At 45.0% G+C, this 21,821-nt stretch overlaps 1 protein-coding gene and 1 non-coding gene across 2 annotated transcripts; one reads left to right on the top strand and one right to left on the bottom strand.

The window, feature by feature from the left end:
• Nucleotides 1–547: 547 nt before the first annotated feature.
• rab11a (RAB11a, member RAS oncogene family) lies at nt 548–19,469 on the bottom strand. The gene is made up of 5 exons (XM_020476729.2): nt 19,267–19,469; nt 12,533–12,728; nt 3,160–3,353; nt 2,367–2,447; nt 548–1,473 (listed from the first exon to the last, which is right to left on the bottom strand). Exons 1-5 carry the CDS (start codon nt 19,304–19,306, stop codon nt 1,337–1,339), a joined length of 648 nt encoding a protein of 215 aa, XP_020332318.2. The 5' UTR covers nt 19,307–19,469; the 3' UTR covers nt 548–1,336.
• Nucleotides 19,470–19,668: 199 nt separating this feature from the next.
• On the top strand, nt 19,669–19,740 carry trnaq-cug (transfer RNA glutamine (anticodon CUG)). The gene has a single exon. It is a non-coding gene; the product is annotated as a tRNA-Gln (tRNA).
• The last annotated feature ends 2,081 nt before the right edge of the window (nt 19,741–21,821 follow it).

Genomic DNA, 21,821 nt, shown 5'->3' with positions numbered 1-21,821 from the left:
GGATCAGACACAGCTGTATAGTCCTGACTGGGGATCCTTAAGGAACCAACGGGCTCAGACAGCTGTATAGTCCTGACTGGGGATCCTTAAGGAACCAACGGGATCAGACACAGCTGTATAGTCCTGACTGGGGATCCTTAAGGAACCAACGGGCTCAGACACAGCTGTATAGTCCTGACTGGGGATCCTTAAGGAACCAACGGGATCAGACACAGCTGTATAGTCCTGACTGGGGATCCTGAAGGAACCAACTGGATCAGACACAGCTGTATAGAACCAACGGGCTCAGACACAGCTGTATAGTCCTGACTGGGGATCCTTAAGGAACCAACGGGATCAGACAGCTGTATAGTCCTGACTGGGGATCCTTAAGGAACCAACTGGATCAGACACAGCTGTATAGAACCAACGGGCTCAGACACAGCTGTATAGTCCTGACTGGGGATCCTTAAGGAACCAACGGGATCAGACAGCTGTATAGTCCTGACTGGGGATCCTTAAGGAACCAACGGGATCAGACACAGCTGTATAGTCCTGACTGGGGATCCTTAAGGAACCAACGGGATCAGACACAGCTGTATAGTCCTGACTGGGGATCCTTAAGGAACCAACGGGATCAGACACAGCTGTATAGTCCTGACTGGGGATCCTGAAGGAACCAACGGGATCAGACACAGCTGTATAGTCCTGACTGGGGATCCTTAAGGAACCAACGGGATCAGACAGCTGTATAGTCCTGACTGGGGATCCTTAAGGAACCAACGGGATCAGACAGCTGTATAGTCCTGACTGGGGATCCTTAAGGAACCAACGGGATCAGACAGCTGTATAGTCCTGACTGGGGATCCTTAAGGAACCAACGGGATCAGACACAGCTGCACCCTAATTATACACCCTTTTCTCAAAGTGTTCACTTGCACACTTCCCATCATGGATTTAGGCTTAACAACGGTGGAAAGAAACTCCCTTCAGCCAATAATTACAATCTAATGCTTTTAAATCCATGACAAGAAGTGTGCAAGACAAGTAAGTGCACACTTTGGAGGCAGCCTCTACTCTGTAGTATAGACCCTAGAGCCTGGCCACGCAGCTGTGTCTCGGTCTAGAGCCTGGCCACGCAGCTGTGTCTCGGTCTAGAGCCTGGCCACGCAGCTGTGTGTCGGTCTAGAGCCTGGCCACGCAGCTGTGTGTCAGTCTAGAGCCTGGCCACGCAGCTGTGTGTCAGTCTAGAGCCTGGCCACGCAGCTGTGTCTCAGACAGACAGGACCAAAGCAGTCTTTTAGAAGGGGGTTTGGGGTCGGGGGTCAGGGGGAAGCAGGTGGTACTGGTGATGCTGTTAAATGCTCTGACAACATTGCATCTTTGGTTTATTCTCCGTCGGCTGCACCTGGATGTTGACCACGTTGTTGCTAGGCGACATGTTGTTGTCTTGCCGGTCTGACATCTGTTTCTGAGACACGATGCGATAGATTTCTGCAGGGAGGGAGGGGGGATGTGGAAGACAGGAGGGAGAGCGAGGAAGAGAAGAGACAGACGGGGGTGAGAGAGGGACAAGAGGGAGAGAGAGAGACAAGAGGGAGATTACCATGTTATACTGCAGTACTTTACTCCCAGCATAAACAGGAAATGATCTAGTACAATCACCAGATCGGATCGCGTTCCCTTTGAAACATTAGTTTGACTACACTCTGTGTGTTAGTACAGGCATGGCAGGAGCCACAGGAATGGAGTTGATCCACAGCAGAGCAGTGGACCTCATCTGGCCCCCGGAACTCAGCTGTGATTAGGTATTCAGGAAGCTCAGCTGGCCCCCAGAACTCAGCTGTGATTAGGTATTCAGGTAGCTCACCTGGCCCCCGGCTGTGATTAGGTATTCAGGAAGCTCATCTGGCCCCCGGAACTCAGCTGTGATTAGGTATTCAGGAAGCTCAGCTGGCCCCCGGAACTCAGCTGTGATTAGGTATTCAGGTAGCTCACCTGGCCCCCGGCTGCGATTAGGTATTCAGGAAGCTGATCTAGCCCCTGGAACTCAGCTATGATTAGGTATTCAGGAAGCTCATCTGGCCCCCGGCTGTGATTAGGTATTCAGGAAGCTCATCTGGCCCCCCAGAACTCAGCTGTGATTAGGTATTCAGGAAGCTCATCTGGCCCCCGGACCTCAGCTGTGATTAGGTATTCAGGAAGCTCATCTGGCCCCTGGCGCAGCAGAGATGATCACCCTAACACACAACCACTGGTCTCTTCTCTCATTCTCTGGCCTGTGCTAAACCCTGTGCCATAATACAATATAGCCCATTTAAAATAAAATGACTTTATTAAACCTTATAGAAAATAGTCAATGCACAGACAGACAGAGGACTACTCACCAGTCAGAATGGTCTGGAAGGATGTCTCCACGTTAGTAGAGTCCAGGGCTGAGGTCTCCAGGAAAGACAAACCGTTCTTCTCTGAGGGACAGAGGGAAACGGTAAACCATGTCAATCAATACTGTGCAGAGACGTCTCCCCGCGACATTACAGTAAGTGAATAAGCAAACCCTGATCACCGACAGCCACTCATGAGTAAGGAAAAGATGAACACCACTACTCTTAGACCTCCTTATGTGGGAGTAGGGAGGCATGGTTGGTACTAGCCTGATACCAGACCTGCACAAATACATCTGAAACCAGACCAGGTTGGATCTGAAACCAGACCAGGTTGGTTCTGAAACCAGACCAGGTTGGTTCTGAAACCAGACCAGGTTGGTTCTGAACTGACCTGAACAAATACAACTGAAACCAGACCAGGTTGGATCTGAACTGACCTGCACAAATACATCTGAAACCAGACCAGGTTGGATCTGAAACCAGACCAGGTTGGATCTGAAACCAGACCAGTTTGGATCTGAAACCAGACCAGTTTGGATCTGAAACCAGACCAGTTTGGATCTGAAACCAGACCAGTTTGGATCTGAAACCAGACCAGTTTGGATCTGAAACCAGACCAGTTTGGATCTGAAACCAGACCAGTTTGGATCTGAAACCAGACCAGGTTGGATCTGAACTGATCTGAACAAATACATCTGAAACCAGACCAGGTTGGTTCTGAAACCAGACCAGGTTGGTTCTGAAACCAGACCAGGTTGGTTCTGAAACCAGACCAGGTTGGTTCTGTACTGACCTGCAAACGCCCGTGCCCCATCGGTGGGCACAGCCCTGAGGTGGCGAAGGTCACTCTTGTTGCCAACCAACATAATAACGATGTTGCTGTCAGCATGGTCTCTCAGCTCCTTCAGCCAACGTTCCACGCTTTCATAGGTCAGGTGCTTGGCGATGTCATAGACCAGAAGAGCACCCACGGCACCACGGTAATACCTGTGGACCAGAGAAGACAGTTCAAATCAAATTTGATTGGTCACATAAATATTTCTAGCAGATAGGAGCAAACAAACGTGACAACCACCACCACTATCAGATTAGAGCCATAAGGGAGTCAAGACATCTACCACCCCACTAACACTATCAGAAGAGAGCCATAAGGGAGAATAGACATCTACTACTATCAGATTACAGCCACAAGGGAGAATAGACATCTACCACCCCACTACCACTATCAAATTAGAGCTATAAAGGAGACCAGACATCTACCACCGTTAGATTAGATCTATAAGGGAGACTAGACATTAGCACCACACTACCACTACAAGATTAGAGGAATACGGGAGACTAGACATCTACCACTATAAGATTAGAGCCATAAGGGATCTAGGCATCTACCACCCCACTACCACTGTCAGATCAGAAACATAAAGGGAGACTAGACATCTACCACTACCAGATTAGAGCCATAAGGAAGACTAGGCATCTATCACCCCACTACCAATATCAGATTAGAGCCATAAGGGAGACTAGGCATCTATCACCCCACTACCAATATCAGATAAGAGCCATAAGGGAGACTAGACATCTACCACCACACTACCAATATCAGATTAGAGCCATAAGGGAGACCAGACATTTACCACCCCACTAACACTCAGATTAGATCCATAAGGGAGTCTAGGCATCTACCAACCCACTACCACTATCAGATTAGAGCCACAAGGGAGACTAGACATCTACCACTATCAGATAAGAGCCATAAGGGAAGCTAGGCATCTACCACTACCAGGTTAGAGCCATAAGGGAGACTAGACATCAACCACCCCACTCCACTTCCACTATCAGATTAGATCCATAAGGGAGACTAGGCATCTACCACCCCAATACCACTATCAAATTGGAGCCATAAGGGAGACTAGACATCTACCATCCCACTACCACTATCAGATTAGATCCATAAAGGAGAATAGGCATCTACCACCCCACTCCACTTCCACTATCAGATTAGAGCCATAAGGAAGATTAGGCATATATAACCCCACTACCAATATCAGATTAGAGCCATAAGGGAAACTAGGCATCTACCACCCCACTATCACTATCAGATTAGAGCCATAAGGGAGTCTAGGCATCTACCACTATCAGATTAGAGCCATAAGGAAGACTAGACATCAGATTAGAGCCGTAAAGGAGACTAGCATCTACCACTACCAGATGAGATCCATAATGGAGTCTAGGCATCTTCCACCAAACTACCAATGTCAGTTCAGAGCCATAAGGGAGCCTAGACATCTACCACCCCACTATCAGATTAGAGCCATAAGGGAGACTAGGCATCTACCACACCACTATCAGATTAGACCCATAAGGGAGACCAGACATTGACCACCCCACTAACACTATCAGATTAGAGCCGTAAAGGAGACTAGCATCTACCACTACCAGATGAGATCTATAAGGGAGACTAGGCATCTTCCACCCAACTACCAATGTCAGATCAGAGCCATAAGGGAGACTAGGCTTCTACCACCCCACTATCACTATCAGATTAGAGCCATAAGGGAGGCTAGGCATCTACCAACCCACTACCAGATTAGAGCCACAAGGGAGACAAGACATCTACCACCCCAATTCCACTATCAGATTCGAGCTGGAAGTGAGACTAGACATCTACCACTATCAGATTCGAGCCGGAAGCGAGACTAGACATCTACCACTATAAGATTAGAGCAATAAGGGAGCCTAGGCATCTACCTATATCAGATTAGAGCCATGAAGGAGACTAGGCATCTACCACCCAACGGCCACTATCAGATTAGAGCCACAAGGGAGAATAGACATCTACCACAACACTACCATTACCAGATTAGAGCCATAAGGGAGACCAGGCATCTACCACCCCACTACCACTATCATATTAGAGCCATAACGGAGACAAGTGATCTACCACAATCAGATTAGAGCCATAAGGGAGCCTAGACATCTACCACCCCACTACCACTATCAAATTAGAGCTATAAAGAGGACTAGGCATCTACCACCCCAATACCACTATCACATTAGAGCCATAAGGGAACCTAGGCATCTACCACTATCAGATAGATGCCTAGTGTCCCTTATGGCTCTACCACCCCACTACCACTATCAGATTAGAGCCATAAGGGAAGCTAGGCATCTACCACTACCAGATTAGAGCCATAAGGGAGCCTAGACATCAACCACCCCACTAAACTTCCACTATCAGATTAGATCTATGAGGGAGACTAGGCATCTACCACCCCACTACCACTATCAGATTAGAGCCATAAGGGAAGCTAGGCATCTACCACTATCAGGTTAGAGCCGTAAGGGAGACTAGACATCTATCAATATCAGAATAGAGCCATAAGAGAGACCAGACATTTACCACCCCACTAACACTATCAGATTAGATCTACAAGGGAGGCTAGACATTACCACCACATTACCACTATCAGATTAGAGCCATAAAGGAGACTAGGCATCTACCACCTCACTACCACTATCAGATTAGAGCCATAAGGGAGCCTAGGCATCTACCACTACCAGATTAGAGCCATAAGGGAGCCTAGACATCAACCACCGCACTCCACTTCCACTATCAGATTAGATCCATAAGGGAGACATCTACCACCCCGATACCACTATCAAATTGGAGCCATAAGGGAGACTAGGCATCTACCATCCCAATACCACTATCAGATTAGAGCCATAAAGGAGACTAGGCATCTACCACCCCACTTCCACATTAGATCCATAAAGGAGACTAGGCATCTACCACCCCACTTCCACTATCAGATTAGAGACATAATTTACCACTATCAGATTAGATCCATAAAGGAGACTAGGCATCTACCACCCCACTACCACTATCAGATTAGATCCATAAAGGAGACTAGGCATCTACCACCCCACTTCCACTATCAGATTAGATCAATAAGGGAGACTAGGCATCTTCCACCCAACTACCAATGTCAGTTCGGAGCCATAAGGGACACTAGACATCTACCACCCCACTTCCACTATCAGATTAGATCAATAAGGGAGACTAGGCATCTACCACACCACTATCAGATTAGAGCCATAAGGGAGATGAGCATCTACCACTACCAGATGAGATCCATAAGGGAGACTAGACATCTACCACCCCACTATCACTATCAGATTAGAGCCACAAGGGAGGGTAGACATCTACCACTATCAGATAAGAGCCATAAGGGAAGCTAGGCATCTACCACTACCAGATTAGAGCCACAAGGGAGCCTAGACATCAACCACCCCACTCCACTATCAGATTAGATCCATAAAGTAGACTAGGCATCTACCACCCCGATACCACTATCAGATTAGAGCCATAAGGGAAGCTAGGCATCTACCACTACCAGATTAGAGCCATAAGGGAGCCTAGACATCAACCACCGCACTCCACTTCCACTATCAGATTAGATCCATAAGGGAGACTAGGCATCTACCACCCCACTACCACTATCAGATTAGAGCCATAAGGGAGACTAGGCACCTACCACTATCAGATTAGCGCCGTAAAGGAGACTAGCATCTACCACTACCAGATGAGATCCATAAGGGAGACTAGACATCTACCACCCAACTACCAATGTCAGTTAAAGGGGCATAAGGGAGACTAGACATCTACCACCCCACTATCACTATCAGATTAGAGCCATAAGGGAGTCTAGGCATATACCACTATCAGATTAGAGCAATAAGGGAGCCTAGGCATCTACCACTATCAGATAAGAGCCATGAAGGAGACTAGACATCTACCAGCCCACGGACACTATCAGATTAGAGCCATAAGGGAGACTAGGCATCTACCAATACACTACCACTATCAGATTAGAGCCATAAGGGAGACTAGCATCTACCACTACCAGATGAGATCCATAAGGGCGACTAGGCATCTTCCAACCAAACTACCAATGTCAGTTCAGAGCCATAAGGGAGCCGAGACATCTACCACCCCACAACCACTATCAGATTAGCGCCATAAGGAAGACTAGACATCTACCAGCCCACAACCACTATCAGATTAGCGCCATAAGGAAGACTAGACATCTACCACCCCACTATTAGTACCAGATTAGAGCCATAAGGGAGACTAGGCATCAACCACCCCACTATCAGAGTAGAGCCGTAAGGGAGACAAGACATCTACCACTATCAGATTAGAGCAGTAAGGGTGCCTAGGCATCTACCACCCCACAACCACTACCAGATTAGAGCCATGAAGGAGACTTGGCATCTACCACCCCACTACCACAATCAGATTAGAGCCATGAAGGAGACTTGGCATCTACCAACCCACTATCACTATCAGATTAGTAGCCTAGTGGTTAGAGCGTTGGACTAGTAACCGCAAGGTTGCAAATTCAACCCCCCGAGCTGACATGGTACAAATCTGCCGTTCTGCCCCTGAACAGGCAGTTAACCCACTGTTTCTAGGCCGTCATTGAAAATAAGAATTTGTTCTTAATTGACTTGCCTAGTTAAACAAAGGTAAAATAAATAAATACTAATAAATAAAAAGATTAGAGCCATAAGGGAGACTAGACATCTACCACTATCAGATAAGAGCCATGAAGGAGACTAGCCATCTACCAGCCCACTACCACTATCAGATAAGAGCCATAAGGGAGACTAGCCATCTACCAGCCCACTACCACTATCAGATTAGAGCCATAAGGGAGACTAGCCATCTACCAGCCCACTACCACTATCAGATTAGAGCCGTAAAGGAGACGAGGCATCTACCACTACCAGATTAGAGCCGTAAAGGAGACGAGGCATCTACCACTATCAGATTAGAGCCATAAAGGAGACTAGACATCTACCACTATCAGATTAGAGCCATAAAGGAGACTAGACATCTACCACTATCAGATTAGAGCCATAAAGGAGACTAGACATCTACCACCCCACTATCACTATCAGATTAGAGCCATAAGGAAGGCTAGACATCAACAACTAATTAAATGATGATCAATAGGCCGTCATTGAAAATAAGATTTTGTTCTTAACTGACTTGCCTAGTTAAATAATATACTTTTGTTGTACTACAATGTTTGTCAACAATGTAAATGTAAAATACTGTATAGCCTAATAACATGGTTATAACTATAATGTTGATATCATGGATGGTCAGTCCTGTATAGCCACATAACATGGTTATAACTATAATGTTGATATCATGGATGGTCAGTCCTGTATAGCCTAATAACATGGTTATAACTATAATGTTGATATCATGGATGGTCAGTCCTGTATAGCCTCATAACATGGTTATAACTATAATGTTGATATCATGGATGGTCAGTCCTGTATAGCCTAATAACATGGTTATAACTATAATGTTGATATCATGGATGGTCAGTCCTGTATAGCCTCATAACATGGTTATAACTATAATGTTGATATCATGGATGGTCAGTCCTGTATAGCCTAATAACATGGTTATAACTATAATGTTGATATCATGGATGGTCAGTCCTGTATAGCCTCATAACATGGTTATAACTATAATGTTGATATCATGGATGGTCAGTCCTGTATAGCCTCATAACATGGTTATAACTATAATGTTGATATCATGGATGGTCAGTCCTGTATAGCCTAATAACATGGTTATAACTATAATGTTGATATCATGGATGGTCAGTCCTGTATAGCCTCATAACATGGTTATAACTATAATGTTGATATCATGGATGGTCAGTCCTGTATAGCCTCATAACATGGTTATAACTATAATGTTGATATCATGGATGGTCAGTCCTGTATAGCCTCATAACATGGTTATAACTATAATGTTGATATCATGGATGGTCAGTCCTGTATAGCCTAATAACATGGTTATAACTATAATGTTGATATCATGGATGGTCAGTCCTGTATAGCCTCATAACATGGTTATAACTATAATGTTGATATCATGGATGGTCAGTCCTGTATAGCCTAATAACATGGTTATAACTATAATGTTGATATCATGGATGGTCAGTCCTGTATAGCCTCATAACATGGTTATAACTATAATGTTGATATCATGGATGGTCAGTCCTGTATAGCCTCATAACATGGTTATAACTATAATGTTGATATCATGGATGGTCAGTCCTGTATAGCCTCATAACATGGTTATAACTATAATGTTGATATCATGGATGGTCGGTCCTTGCTTCCATAGCTCTGTCTAGGAATTTGAGAGAGGTTACATTTCTCCAGGCCAATAGAGAGTGGTTACATTGCTCCAGGCCAATAGAGTGGTTACATTGCTCCAGGCCAATAGAGAGTGGTTACATTTCTCCAGGCCAATAGAGAGTGGTTACATTTCTCCAGGCCAATAGAGAGTGGTTACATTTCTCCAGGCCAATAGAGAGTGGTTACATTTCTCCAGGCCAATAGAGAGTGGTTACATTGCTCCAGGCCAATAGAGAGTGGTTACATTGCTCCAGGCCAATAGAGAGTGGTTACATTTCTCCAGGCCCATAGAGAGTGGTTACATTTCTCCAGGCCAATAGAGAGTGGTTACATTGCTCCAGGCCAATAGAGAGTGGTTACATTTCTCCAGGCCAATAGAGAGTGGTTACATTTCTCCAGGCCAATAGAGAGTGGTTACATTGCTCCAGGCCAGTAGAGAGTGGTTACATTGCTCCAGGCCAATAGAGAGTGGTTACATTGCTCCAGGCCAATAGAGAGTGGTTACATTGCTCCAGGCCAATAGAGAGTGGTTACATTGCTCCAGGCCCATAGAGAGTGGTTACATTGCTCCAGGCCAATAGAGAGTGGTTACATTGCTCCAGGCCCATAGAGAGTGGTTACATTTCTCCAGGCCAATAGAGAGTGGTTACATTTCTCCAGGCCAATAGAGAGTGGTTACATTTCTCCAGGCCAATAGAGAGTGGTTACATTTCTCCAGGCCCATAGAGAGTGGTTACATTTCTCCAGGCCAATAGAGAGTGGTTACATTTCTCCAGGCCAATAGAGAGTGGTTACATTTCTCCAGGCCAATAGAGAGTGGTTACATTGCTCCAGGCCAATAGAGAGTGGTTACATTGCTCCAGGCCAATAGAGAGTGGTTACATTGCTCCAGGCCAATAGAGAGTGGTTACATTTCTCCAGGCCAATAGAGTGGTTACATTTCTCCAGGCCAATAGAGAGTGGTTACATTTCTCCAGGCCAATAGAGTGGTTACATTTCTCCAGGCCAATAGAGAGTGGTTACATTTCTCCAGGCCAATAGAGAGTGGTTACATTTCTCCAGGCCCATAGAGAGTGGTTACATTTCTCCAGGCCAATAGAGAGTGGTTACATTGCTCCAGGCCCATAGAGAGTGGTTACATTTCTCCAGGCCCATAGAGAGTGGTTACATTTCTCCAGGCCAATAGAGAGTGGTTACATTTCTCCAGGCCCATAGAGAGTGGTTACATTTCTCCAGGCCAATAGAGAGTGGTTACATTTCTCCAGGCCAATAGAGAGTGGTTACATTGCTCCAGGCCAATAGAGAGTGGTTACATTTCTCCAGGCCAATAGAGAGTGGTTACATTTCTCCAGGCCAATAGAGAGTGGTTACATTGCTCCAGGCCAATAGAGAGTGGTTACATTGCTCCAGGCCAATAGAGAGTGGTTACATTGCTCCAGGCCAATAGAGAGTGGTTACATTGCTCCAGGCCAGTAGAGAGTGGTTACATTGCTCCAGGCCAATAGAGAGTGGTTACATTGCTCCAGGCCAATAGAGAGTGGTTACATTGCTCCAGGCCAGTAGAGAGTGGTTACATTTCTCCCCTCAACGTTTTGGTATTTCTTCAACTGCTGATTGCCGCTTTAAGTGTTTGCGCTACTAAAACAACGTATCGATATTTATCAATAACGAAATAGCTATGAGATAAGCAATCGATATATAGCACAACGTTGGATTTCACACCCATCTCAAAATCAAATGGTTTCATTCCTCCTACTGCTTTGAGCATACATACCCTCAATATAAAAACGATCAATTTTAAACTGTCTATCTAAACATAACACAAAACTACTGCAGGATGGCGAACCTGAACAAATCAAAATAGAATTTATTGTAAACCCCGTTCAGGAGATCCAGATGAGTCGTCTCCGGTTCATCATTTTTATTTTGGGGGAAAAAACATCCATTTTCCAACATGTATATATAGATAACAATAACATAATGAATAAAGACTAAGTGACAACCTAATATTGAGCGTGCGAAGCTGAACACGGCCCCTACATCGTATTGGTCAGCGTGCCGAAGCTGAACCCGCCCCCTACATCATATTGGTCAGCGTGCGAAGCTGAACACGCCCCCTACATCATATTGGTCAGAGTGCGAAGCTGAACACGCCCCCCCTACATCATATTGGTCAGCGTGCAAAGCTGAACACGCCCCTCTACATCGTATTGGTCAGCGTGCAAAGCTGAACACGCCCCTCTACATCGTATTGGTCAGCGTGCAAAGCTGAACACGCCCCCCGACATCGTATTGGTCAGCGTGCAAAGCTGGGCGTGGTGCACAGTTTTGACTATGAGCAACAACCCAAAAAAAGTGAATTAGTGATTGGTAACGTTTAAATACATTTTCTATTCGGGAAAATGTTTTCAGATTTTCTGACCGATGTATGCTACATTTGGATGGTTTGGGGACCGTGGACCTGGATGGTCTGGGGACCGTGGACCTGGATGGATTGGGGACCGTGGACCTGGATGGATTGGGGACCGTGGACCTGGATGGATTGGGGACCGTGGACCTGGATGGATTGGGGACCGTGGACCTGGATGGATTGGGGACCGTGGACCTGGATGGATTGGGGACCGTGGACCTGGATGGATTGGGGACCGTGGACCTGGATGGATTGGGGACCGTGGACCTGGATGGTTTGGGGACCGTGGACCTGGATGGATTGGGGACCGTGGACCTGGATGGATTGGGGACCGTGGACCTGGATGGATTGGGGACCGTGGACCTGGATGGATTGGGGACCGTGGACCTGGATGGTTTGGGGACCGTGGACCGATGCTGTCTTGTTTTCACATTTCAATCAGGGACTGATGAGTATCAGTGAATCATTACATTCCTAGTATATGTGTGTGTGTGTGTGTGCGCGCACCACCACCAGAGAGACTCACGCTGATGTAATAGCCCGGTATCTCTCCTGGCCAGCTGTGTCCCAGATCTGAGCCTTCACGGTCTTCCCATCCACCTGGATACTGCGGGTGGCAAACTCCACCCCGATGGTGCTCTTACTCTCCAGGTTAAACTCATTCCGGGTGAAACGAGACAACAGGTTACTCTTCCCCACACCAGAGTCTCCTATCAACACCACTGGGCCAGAGAGAGAGAGATGGGTTAGTCTCCCCTATCAACACCACTGGGCCAGAGAGAGAGAGAGATGGGTTAGAGTCTCCTATCACACCACTGGGCCAGAGAGAGAGAGAGAGAGAGATGGGTTAGAGTCTCCTATCAACACCACTGGGCCAGAGAGAGAGAGAGAGAGAGAGATGGGTTAGAGTCTCCTATCAACACCACTGGGCCAGAGAGAGAGAGATGGGTTAGAGTCTCCTATCAACACCACTGGGCCAGAGAGAGAGAGAGAGATGGGTTAGAGTCTCCTATCAACACCACTGGGCCAGAGAGAGAGAGAGATGGGTTAGAGTCTCCTATCAACACCACTGGGCCAGAGAGAGAGAGAGAGAGAGAGAGATGGGTTAGAGTCTCCTATCAACACCACTGGGCCAGAGAGAGAGAGATGGGTTAGAGTCTCCTATCAACACCACTGGGCCAGAGAGAGAGAGATGGGTTAGAGTCTCCTATCAACACCACTGGGCCAGAGAGAGAGAGAGATGGGTTAGAGTCTCCTATCAACACCACTGGGCCAGAGAGAGAGAGAGAGAGATGGGTTAGAGTCTCCTATCAACACCACTGGGCCAGAGAGAGAGAGATGGGTTAGAGTCTCCTATCAACACCACTGGGCCAGAGAGAGAGAGATGGGTTAGAGTCTCCTATCAACACCACTGGGCCAGAGAGAGAGAGAGAGAGATGGGTTAGAGTCTGAGTCTCCTATCAACACCACTGGGCCAGAGAGAGAGATGGGTTAGAGTCTCCTATCAACACCACTGGGCCAGAGAGAGAGAGATGGGTTAGAGTCTCCTATCAACACCACTGGGCCAGAGAGAGAGAGATGGGTTAGAGTCTCCTATCAACACCACTGGGCCAGAGAGAGAAGAGAGAGAGAGAGAGAGAGAGATGGGTTAGAGTCTCCTATCAACACCACTGGGCCAGAGAGAGAGAGAGAGAGAGAGAGAGAGAGAGATGGGTTAGAGTCTCCTATCAACACCACTGGGCCAGAGAGAGAGAGAGAGAGAGAGAGAGAGAGAGAGAGAGAGAGAGAGAGATGGGTTAGAGTCTCCTATCAACACCACTGGGCCAGAGAGAGAGAGAGAGAGACAGGTTAGAGTCTCCTATCAACACCACTGGGCCAGAGAGAGAGAGAGAGGTTAGTCTCCTATCAACACCACAGAGAAAGAGACAGGTTTGAGTCAATTCAATCAAATCAAAATGTTCTTTATCACATGTGCCGAATACAACAGGTGTAGGTAGACCTTACAATGAAATGCTGAATACAACTTACTTACAAGCCCCTTAAACCAACAATGTAGTTTTAAGAAAAGTGTTAAGAAAGTATTTACTCAAATAAACTGAAGTCAAAAATAAATAAAACAACAACTTAATTAATCCACTCAGACACAATCAGATTACAAAAATACAGTGCCTTGCGAAATTATTCGGCCCCCTTGAACTTTGCGACCTTTTGCCACATTTCAGGCTTCAAACATAAAGATATAAAACCATCTTTTTTTGTGAAGAATCAACAACAAGTGGGACACAATCATGAAGTGGAACAACATTTATTGGATATTTCAAACTTTTTTAACAAATCAAAAACTGAAGAATTGGGCGTGCAAAATTATTCATCCCCCTTAAGTTAATACTTTGTAGCGCCACCTTTTGCTGCGATTACAGCTGTAAGTCGCTTGGGGTATGTCTCTATCAGTTTTGCATGTCGAGAGACTGAAATTTTTTCCCATTCCTCCTTGCAAAACAGCTCGAGCTCAGTGAGGTTGGATGGAGAGCATTTGTGAACAGCAGTTTTCAGTTCTTTCCACAGATTCTCGATTGGATTCAGGTCTGGACTTTGACTTGGCCATTCTAACACCTGGATATGTTTATTTTTGAACCATTCCATTGTAGATTTTGCTTTATGTTTTGGATCATTGTCTTGTTGGAAGACAAATCTCCGTCCCAGTCTCAGGTCTTTTGCAGACTCCATCAGGTTTTCTTCCAGAATGGTCCTGTATTTGGCTCCATCCATCTTCCCTGTCCCTGCTGAAGAAAAGCAGGCCCAAACCATGATGCTGCCACCACCATGTTTGACAGTGGGGATGGTGTGTTCAGGGTGAGGCGCTGTGTTGCTTTTACGCCAAACATAACGTTTTGCATTGTTGCCAAAAAGTTCAATTTTGGTTTCATCTGACCAGAGCACCTTCTTCCACATGTTTGGTGTGTCTCCCAGGTGGCTTGTGGCAAACTTTAAACAACACTTTTTATGATTATCTTTAAGAAATGGCTTTCTTCTTGCCACTCTTCCATAAAGGCCAGATTTGTGCAATATATGACTGATTGTTGTCCTATGGACAGAGTCTCCCACCTCAGCTGTAGATCTCTGCAGTTCATCCAGAGTGATCATGTGCCTCTTGGCTGCATCTCTGATCAGTCTTCTCCTTGTATGAGCTGAAAGTTTAGAGGGACGGCCAGGTCTTGGTAGATTTGCAGTGGTCTGATACTCCTTCCATTTCAATATTATCGCTTGCACAGTGCTCCTTGGGATGTTTAAAGCTTGGGAAATCTTTTTTGTATCCAAATCCGGCTTTAAACTTCTTCACAACAGTATCTCGGACCTGCCTGGTGTGTTCCTTGTTCTTCATGATGCTCTCTGCGCTTTTAACTGACCTCTGAGACTATCACAGTGCAGGTGCATTTATACGGAGACTTGATTACACACAGGTGGATTGTATTTATCATCATTAGTCATTTAGGTCAACATTGGATCATTCAGAGATCCTCACTGAACTTCTGGAGAGAGTTTGCTGCACTGAAAGTAAAGGGGCTGAATAATTTTGCACGCCCAATTTTTCAGTTTTTGATTTGTTAAAAAAGTTTGAAATATCCAATAAATGTCGTTCCACTTCATGATTGTGTCCCACTTGTTGTTGATTCTTCACAAAAAAATACAGTTTTATATCTTTATGTTTGAAGCCTGAAATGTGGCAAAAGGTCGCAAAGTTCAAGGGGGCCGAATACTTTCGCAAGGCACTGTAAATGTCTTCTATACAGTGGGGCAAAGAAGTATTTAGTCAGCCACCAATTGTGCAAGTTCTCCCACTTAAAAAGATGAGAGAGGCCTGTAATTTTCATCATAGGTACACTTCAACGATGACAGACAAAATGAGAAAAAAAAATCCAGAAAATCACATTGTAGGATTTTTTATGAATTTATTTGCAAATTATGGTGGAAAATAAGTATTTGGTCACCTACAAACAAGCAAGATTTCTGGCTCTCACAGACCTGTAACTTCTTCTTTAAGAGGCTCCTCTGTCCTCCACTTGTTACCTGTATTAATGGCACCTGTTTGTACTTGTTATCAGTATAAAAGACACCTGTCCACAACCTCAAACAGGCCTCTCTCATCTTTTCAAGTGGAAGAACTTGCACAATTGGTGGCTGACTAAATACTTTTTTGTCCCACTGTATATACACACAGTCCCAGTCAACAGTTTGGACACACCTACTCATTCCAGGGTTTTAGAACACCTACTCATTCCAGGGTTTTAGAACACCTACTCATTCCAGGGTTTTAGAACACCTACTCATTCCAGGGTTTTAGAACACCTACTCATTCCAGGGTTTTAGAACACCTACTCATTCCAGGGTTTTAGAACACCTACTCATTCCAGGGTTTTAGAACACCTACTCATTCCAGGGTTTAGAACACCTACTCATTCCAGGGTTTTAGACACACCTACTCATTCCAGGGTTTTAGAACACCTACTCATTCCAGGGTTTTAGACACACCTACTCATTCCAGGGTTTTAGACACACCTACTCATTCCAGGGTTTTAGACACACCGACTCATTCCAGGGTTTTAGACACACCGACTCATTCCAGGGTTTTAGACACACCGACTCATTCCAGGGTTTTAGACACACCTACTCATTCCAGGGTTTTAGACACACCTACTCATTCCAGGGTTTTAGACACATCGACTCATTCCAGGGTTTTAGACACACCTACTCATTCCAGGGTTTTAGACACACCTACTCATTCCAAGGGTTTTAGAACACCTACTCATTCCAGGGTTTTAGAACACCTACTCATTCCAGGGTTTTAGACACACCTACTCATTCCAGGGTTTTAGAACACCTACTCATTCCAGGGTTTTAGACACACCTACTCATTCCAGGGTTTTAGAACACCTACTCATTCCAGGGTTTTAGAACACCTACTCATTCCAGGGTTTTAGACACACCTACTCATTCCAGGGTTTTAGACACACCTACTCATTCCAGGGTTTTAGAACACCTACTCATTCCAGGGTTTTAGACACACCTACTCATTCCAGGGTTTTAGACACACCTACTCATTCCAGGGTTTTAGAACACCTACTCATTCCAGGGTTTTAGAACACCTACTCATTCCAGGGTTTTAGAACACCGACTCATTCCAGGGTTTTTCTTTATTTGTACTGTTTTCTACATTGTAGAATAGTAGTGAAGACATCAAACCTATGAAGTAACGCATATTACACAACCTCCAGGCCGCTTAGTGGGAATATCATTTATTGTGTATTGATTTGAATATACTTGTGTATTGATTTTAAGAAAGACATTGGTGCAACGACGGTGCTTTTTTCCCCGAATGGCTTTAGTTAAATCATCACCCGTTTGGCGAAGTTGAAGTAGGCTGTGATTCAATGATAAATTAACAGGCACCGTATTGATTCTATGCAACGCAGGACAAGCTAGTTAACCTAGTAATATCATCAACCATGTGTAGTTAACTAGTGATTATGTTAATGTAACGGATGTGAAACGGCTAGCTTAGTTAACGGTGGTGCGGCGCTAAATAGCGTTTCAATCGGTGACGTCACTTGCTCTGAGACCTTGAAGTAGTTGTTCCCCTTTGCTCTGCGGCTTTTGTGGAGCGATGGGTAACGATGCTTCGTGGGTGACTGTTGTCTATGAGTGCAGAGGGTCCCTGGTTCGTGCCCGGGTATGGGCGAGGGGACGGTCTAAAGTTATACTGTTACATTAAGATTGATGGTTTTTTATAAGATAAGTTTAATGCTAGCTAGCAACTTACCTTGGCTCCTTGCTGCACTCACGTAACAGGTGGTCAGCCTACCACGCAATCGGAGTCCAAAAAAGGCCGATTACCGATTGTTATGAAAACTTGAAATAGGCCCTAATCGGTAGACCTCTAGTTTGTTGGGCTATATCTGTGGTATACCGGTGGTCATCATGTAATGTGTGTTTGTTGGACTATATCTGTGGTATACCGGTCATCATGTAATGTGTGTTTGTTGGACTATATGTGTGGTATACCGGTCATACAGAAGTGAGTAATAAATACACAGCCTGTAACTACATCCCCGGTTCCATGGTTTGCGACTACTGACACACATTCCTCTGCGCTTGACATCTCAACGCATTTCCCCAGTCGATAACATGTGCTGACCGGACATGGACTAAGGCCTAGCCTATATTCCAGGTTAAAACGCCATAAAGAAAAAAGGTGTAAATTCAGTGGTATGACATTCTCGTGGTTGAGATCATAAATGCTGAATGAAATGAGTCACATTCCTTCAGAGAGGAAAGGCCAATGGTCCATCATGGTCCATAGTAATTACTCCACAATGGGAAGAACCCATTTTATCATAAATGTCATGATGAGAATGGTGTTGTTGCTGTTGTTTTAAGCATCGGTCTTTACACAAGCAGGATATAGTAGATATCTAGCTACCTAACACGGTATTTAGTAGACATGTCTTCTGTAAGAAAACATTTTAAATGAATGACATCACATCACGTTATTGATAAAAGGTAGCTGGAGCAACTAGCTATGGTTTCAGTAACTAAGTTGTGGTCATTTGGCAAGCTAGCTAGCCGACAAAATTAAAAGACAAAATGATCAGAGGCTCTGTGTTAGCATTATTGAGGAATATCAGGACAATAGTCTACTATATATGTATAACACTGTCATATCCAAACGCACTCATTTTAGTTCATAAGATATCAAGCTGACATTAACTTTACTGCGAATGTGTAGCTAGCTAATTTATCTAGCGGCTAACTAGATTAGCACCGAGCTCTACCACCACTAGTACTAGCTAGCGGCTAACTAGATTAGCATCGAGCTCTACCACTACTAGTACTGTACTAGCTAGCGGCTAACTAGATTATCACCGAGCTCTACCACCACTAGTACTAGCTAGCGGCTAACTAGATTAGCACTGAGCTCTACCACCACTAGAACTAGCTAGCGGCTAACTAGATTAGCACCGAGCTCCACTAGTACTAGCAAACGGCTAACTAGATTAGTACCGAGCTCTACCACCACTAGTACTAGCTAGCGGCTGTCTAGATTAGCACCGAGCTCTACCACCACTAGAACTAGCTAGCGGCTGTCTAGATTAGCACCGAGCTCTACCACCACTAGAACTAGCTAGCTCGTATGAAACCATAATGAAGTTACATTTTATGGACGGGTAACGTTTTGGGGTCTGATTTGGCATAGATGTGTACCTTTGAACAAGTAATCATACTCGTCATCTCTGTTCCCCATCCTGAATCAAAAATGAAGGCGAGGTTTCGATCCAATTGGAACCGTTTCCTTTCCTTCCTCGGTCCTATCCCGCCTGGTACTCTGCAATGCACCGTCTTTAAAACGGTATCTGCTGCAACTCGAACCTAGTCCGTTTTAACAAGCGAGTTATAGCATCCAACATGCTATATAAACGCCCACTTCCGGATCGAGCTTTTGGTATTGATAACAAGTCTCACTTTCTTTTGATGTTAAACGAAATATATTTATTGAATAAATGTATATATTATGGCAAAGTTGTTTTTCTTCATGACAGCATGGACAACGGGAGAAATAAACTGTGTAATACGTACTAATACGTTGTATATCTCTGAGTACAACATGGTTCTATGGTGTAATGGTTAGCACTCAGGACTCTGAATCCTGCGATCCGAGTTCAAATCTCGGTAGGACCTGTGTTTTTTGATTTTCTTAGCTGTGAATCAAAACAGTGGCAGACTTCTCGATTATAAGGAGTATATGTATTTTTCAGTTTCAAGGGGTAGTCTGCAGTTGCTACATCCATTTATTTTGTGGATTTATCAATTAATATATACCCATTGATTCTTGAAGAATCTAAATGCCTTATTTGCATTGTTTTATGCTGTGTTCAAGTGCTAGTCTGAACTAGGAAACTCGGAAATATGTGACATGCTAACTGGTTAGAGTTAAACATGAGCCGGGTTTGACAAATCCGCAAATCGGACATTTCCGACTCGACGTTAGCTGAGCCAGTTACTGAAATTATCTTTGACTGAAACAATTCTGTTAACCAAGATTCGTGTTGAATCTTCCGACAAAACCTAGCTCTACCAAACTACTGTAACAAGTAGTGCTAATGTTTACATTACTATGAGTTTTCATTTAGCAGTTCTTCTGTCACAAGTCATTGCAGTTAGCTGCTATGCTCAGCTGACCCAACGATACGATCGTGGAGAAACATGCTGATTGACGGACTGATTTCTGATTACAATCATTTCCTCTTAATTGTGGGGCTGCATGTCTACAACGTCAGCATCATTTAAACAGGCTAAGCAAGCTTTTTTATGTCAGTGAATAAAGAGCTAGCTAGCTACACTACATGACCAAAAGTATGTGGTCACCTGCTCGTCGAACATCTCATTCCAAAAATCATGGGCATTAATATGGAGTTGGTCCCCCTTTGCTGCTATAACAGCCTCTACTCTTCTGGGAAGGGCTTTCCACTAGATGTTGGAATATTGCTGCTATAACAGCCTCTACTCTTCTGGGAAGGGCTTTCCACTAGATGTTGGAATATTGCTGCTATAACAGCCTCCACTCTTCTGGGAAGGCTTTCCACTAGATGTTGGAACATTGCTGCTATAACAGCCTCCACTCTTCTGGGAAGGCTTTCCACTAGATGTTGGAACATTGCTGCTATAACAGCCTCCACTCTTCTGGGAAGGCTTTCCACTAGATGCTGGAATATTGCTGCAGGAACTTGCTTCCATTCAGCCACAAGATCATTAGTGAGGTCGGGGCACTGATGTTGGGTGATTAGGCCTGGCTCGCAGGTGGCCTTCTAATTCATCCCAAAGGTGTTCGATGGGGTTGAGGTCAGGGCTCTGCAGGCCAATCAAATTCTTCTTCCAGCGCAAGACCATTATTCCTCTTCCACCAAACTTTACAGTTGGCCCTATGGGGTCAAATGTATTTTCAATCTTTCAGAGTTAATGGTGGGAGGCTTCGGTGGCTCAGACCCTGTAACGGGTGGAGGAGAGACCAGAGACGGCTCAGCCTTTGACTCTGACTCGTTGCTTAATGTGGAGAACTGGTTGAAAGTTTCTGTCGGCTGAATGAGCGACACCGGTTGAGCATCCCGACAGCATTTCTTTCCAGAAGCCATGAGAAAGTTGTCCGGCTGCGGGGACCGTGTGGCGAGATTTATACTACTATCTGTACTTACTGGTGGCACCGACGCTGTGTCATCCTTTCCTACACTGAAATTGCCCTTCCTAACGATTGCGTCTGAAGCTGGGCTTGCAGCACAAGCTATCCTCACCATAAAGCGATCGTTCTCCTGTAAATTATGAGTACAGCGACTGCAATTGGATGGCAGTGTTTATGTTACTACATAGCTTTTTTGGCTGGTGGAGGTCCTGTAGAACCATGTCCAGATTAAGCATCCGGTGTGAAAAACTTGAATGAAAAAAGTTGAGCGAGGAAAAAAACAAAGACGTTTACGAGCTGCAACAAACAGTCAAACTGGACAGTTTTATCTCCATCTCTTCATTCATAGACTCAATGATGGACACTCTTACTGACAGCTGTGACTGCTTAGTGTGATGTATTGTTGTCTCTACCTTCTTACCCTTTGTGCTGTTATGTCTGTGCCCAATAATGTTTGTACCATAATTTGTGTTGTTACCATGTTGTTGTCATGCTGTGTTGTCATGTGTTGCTGCCTTGCTTTGTTGTTGTCTTTAGGTCTCTCTTTATGTAGTGTTGTGCTGTATGTCTTGTTGTGATGTGTGTT

This window comes from Oncorhynchus kisutch, linkage group LG10 (genome assembly GCF_002021735.2).
Source record: "Oncorhynchus kisutch isolate 150728-3 linkage group LG10, Okis_V2, whole genome shotgun sequence".
In the NCBI taxonomy this organism is placed as follows: domain Eukaryota; kingdom Metazoa; phylum Chordata; class Actinopteri; order Salmoniformes; family Salmonidae; genus Oncorhynchus; species Oncorhynchus kisutch.
Note: the sequence above shows the minus strand (reverse complement) of the source record. Positions and strands in the feature narration are given on the sequence as shown.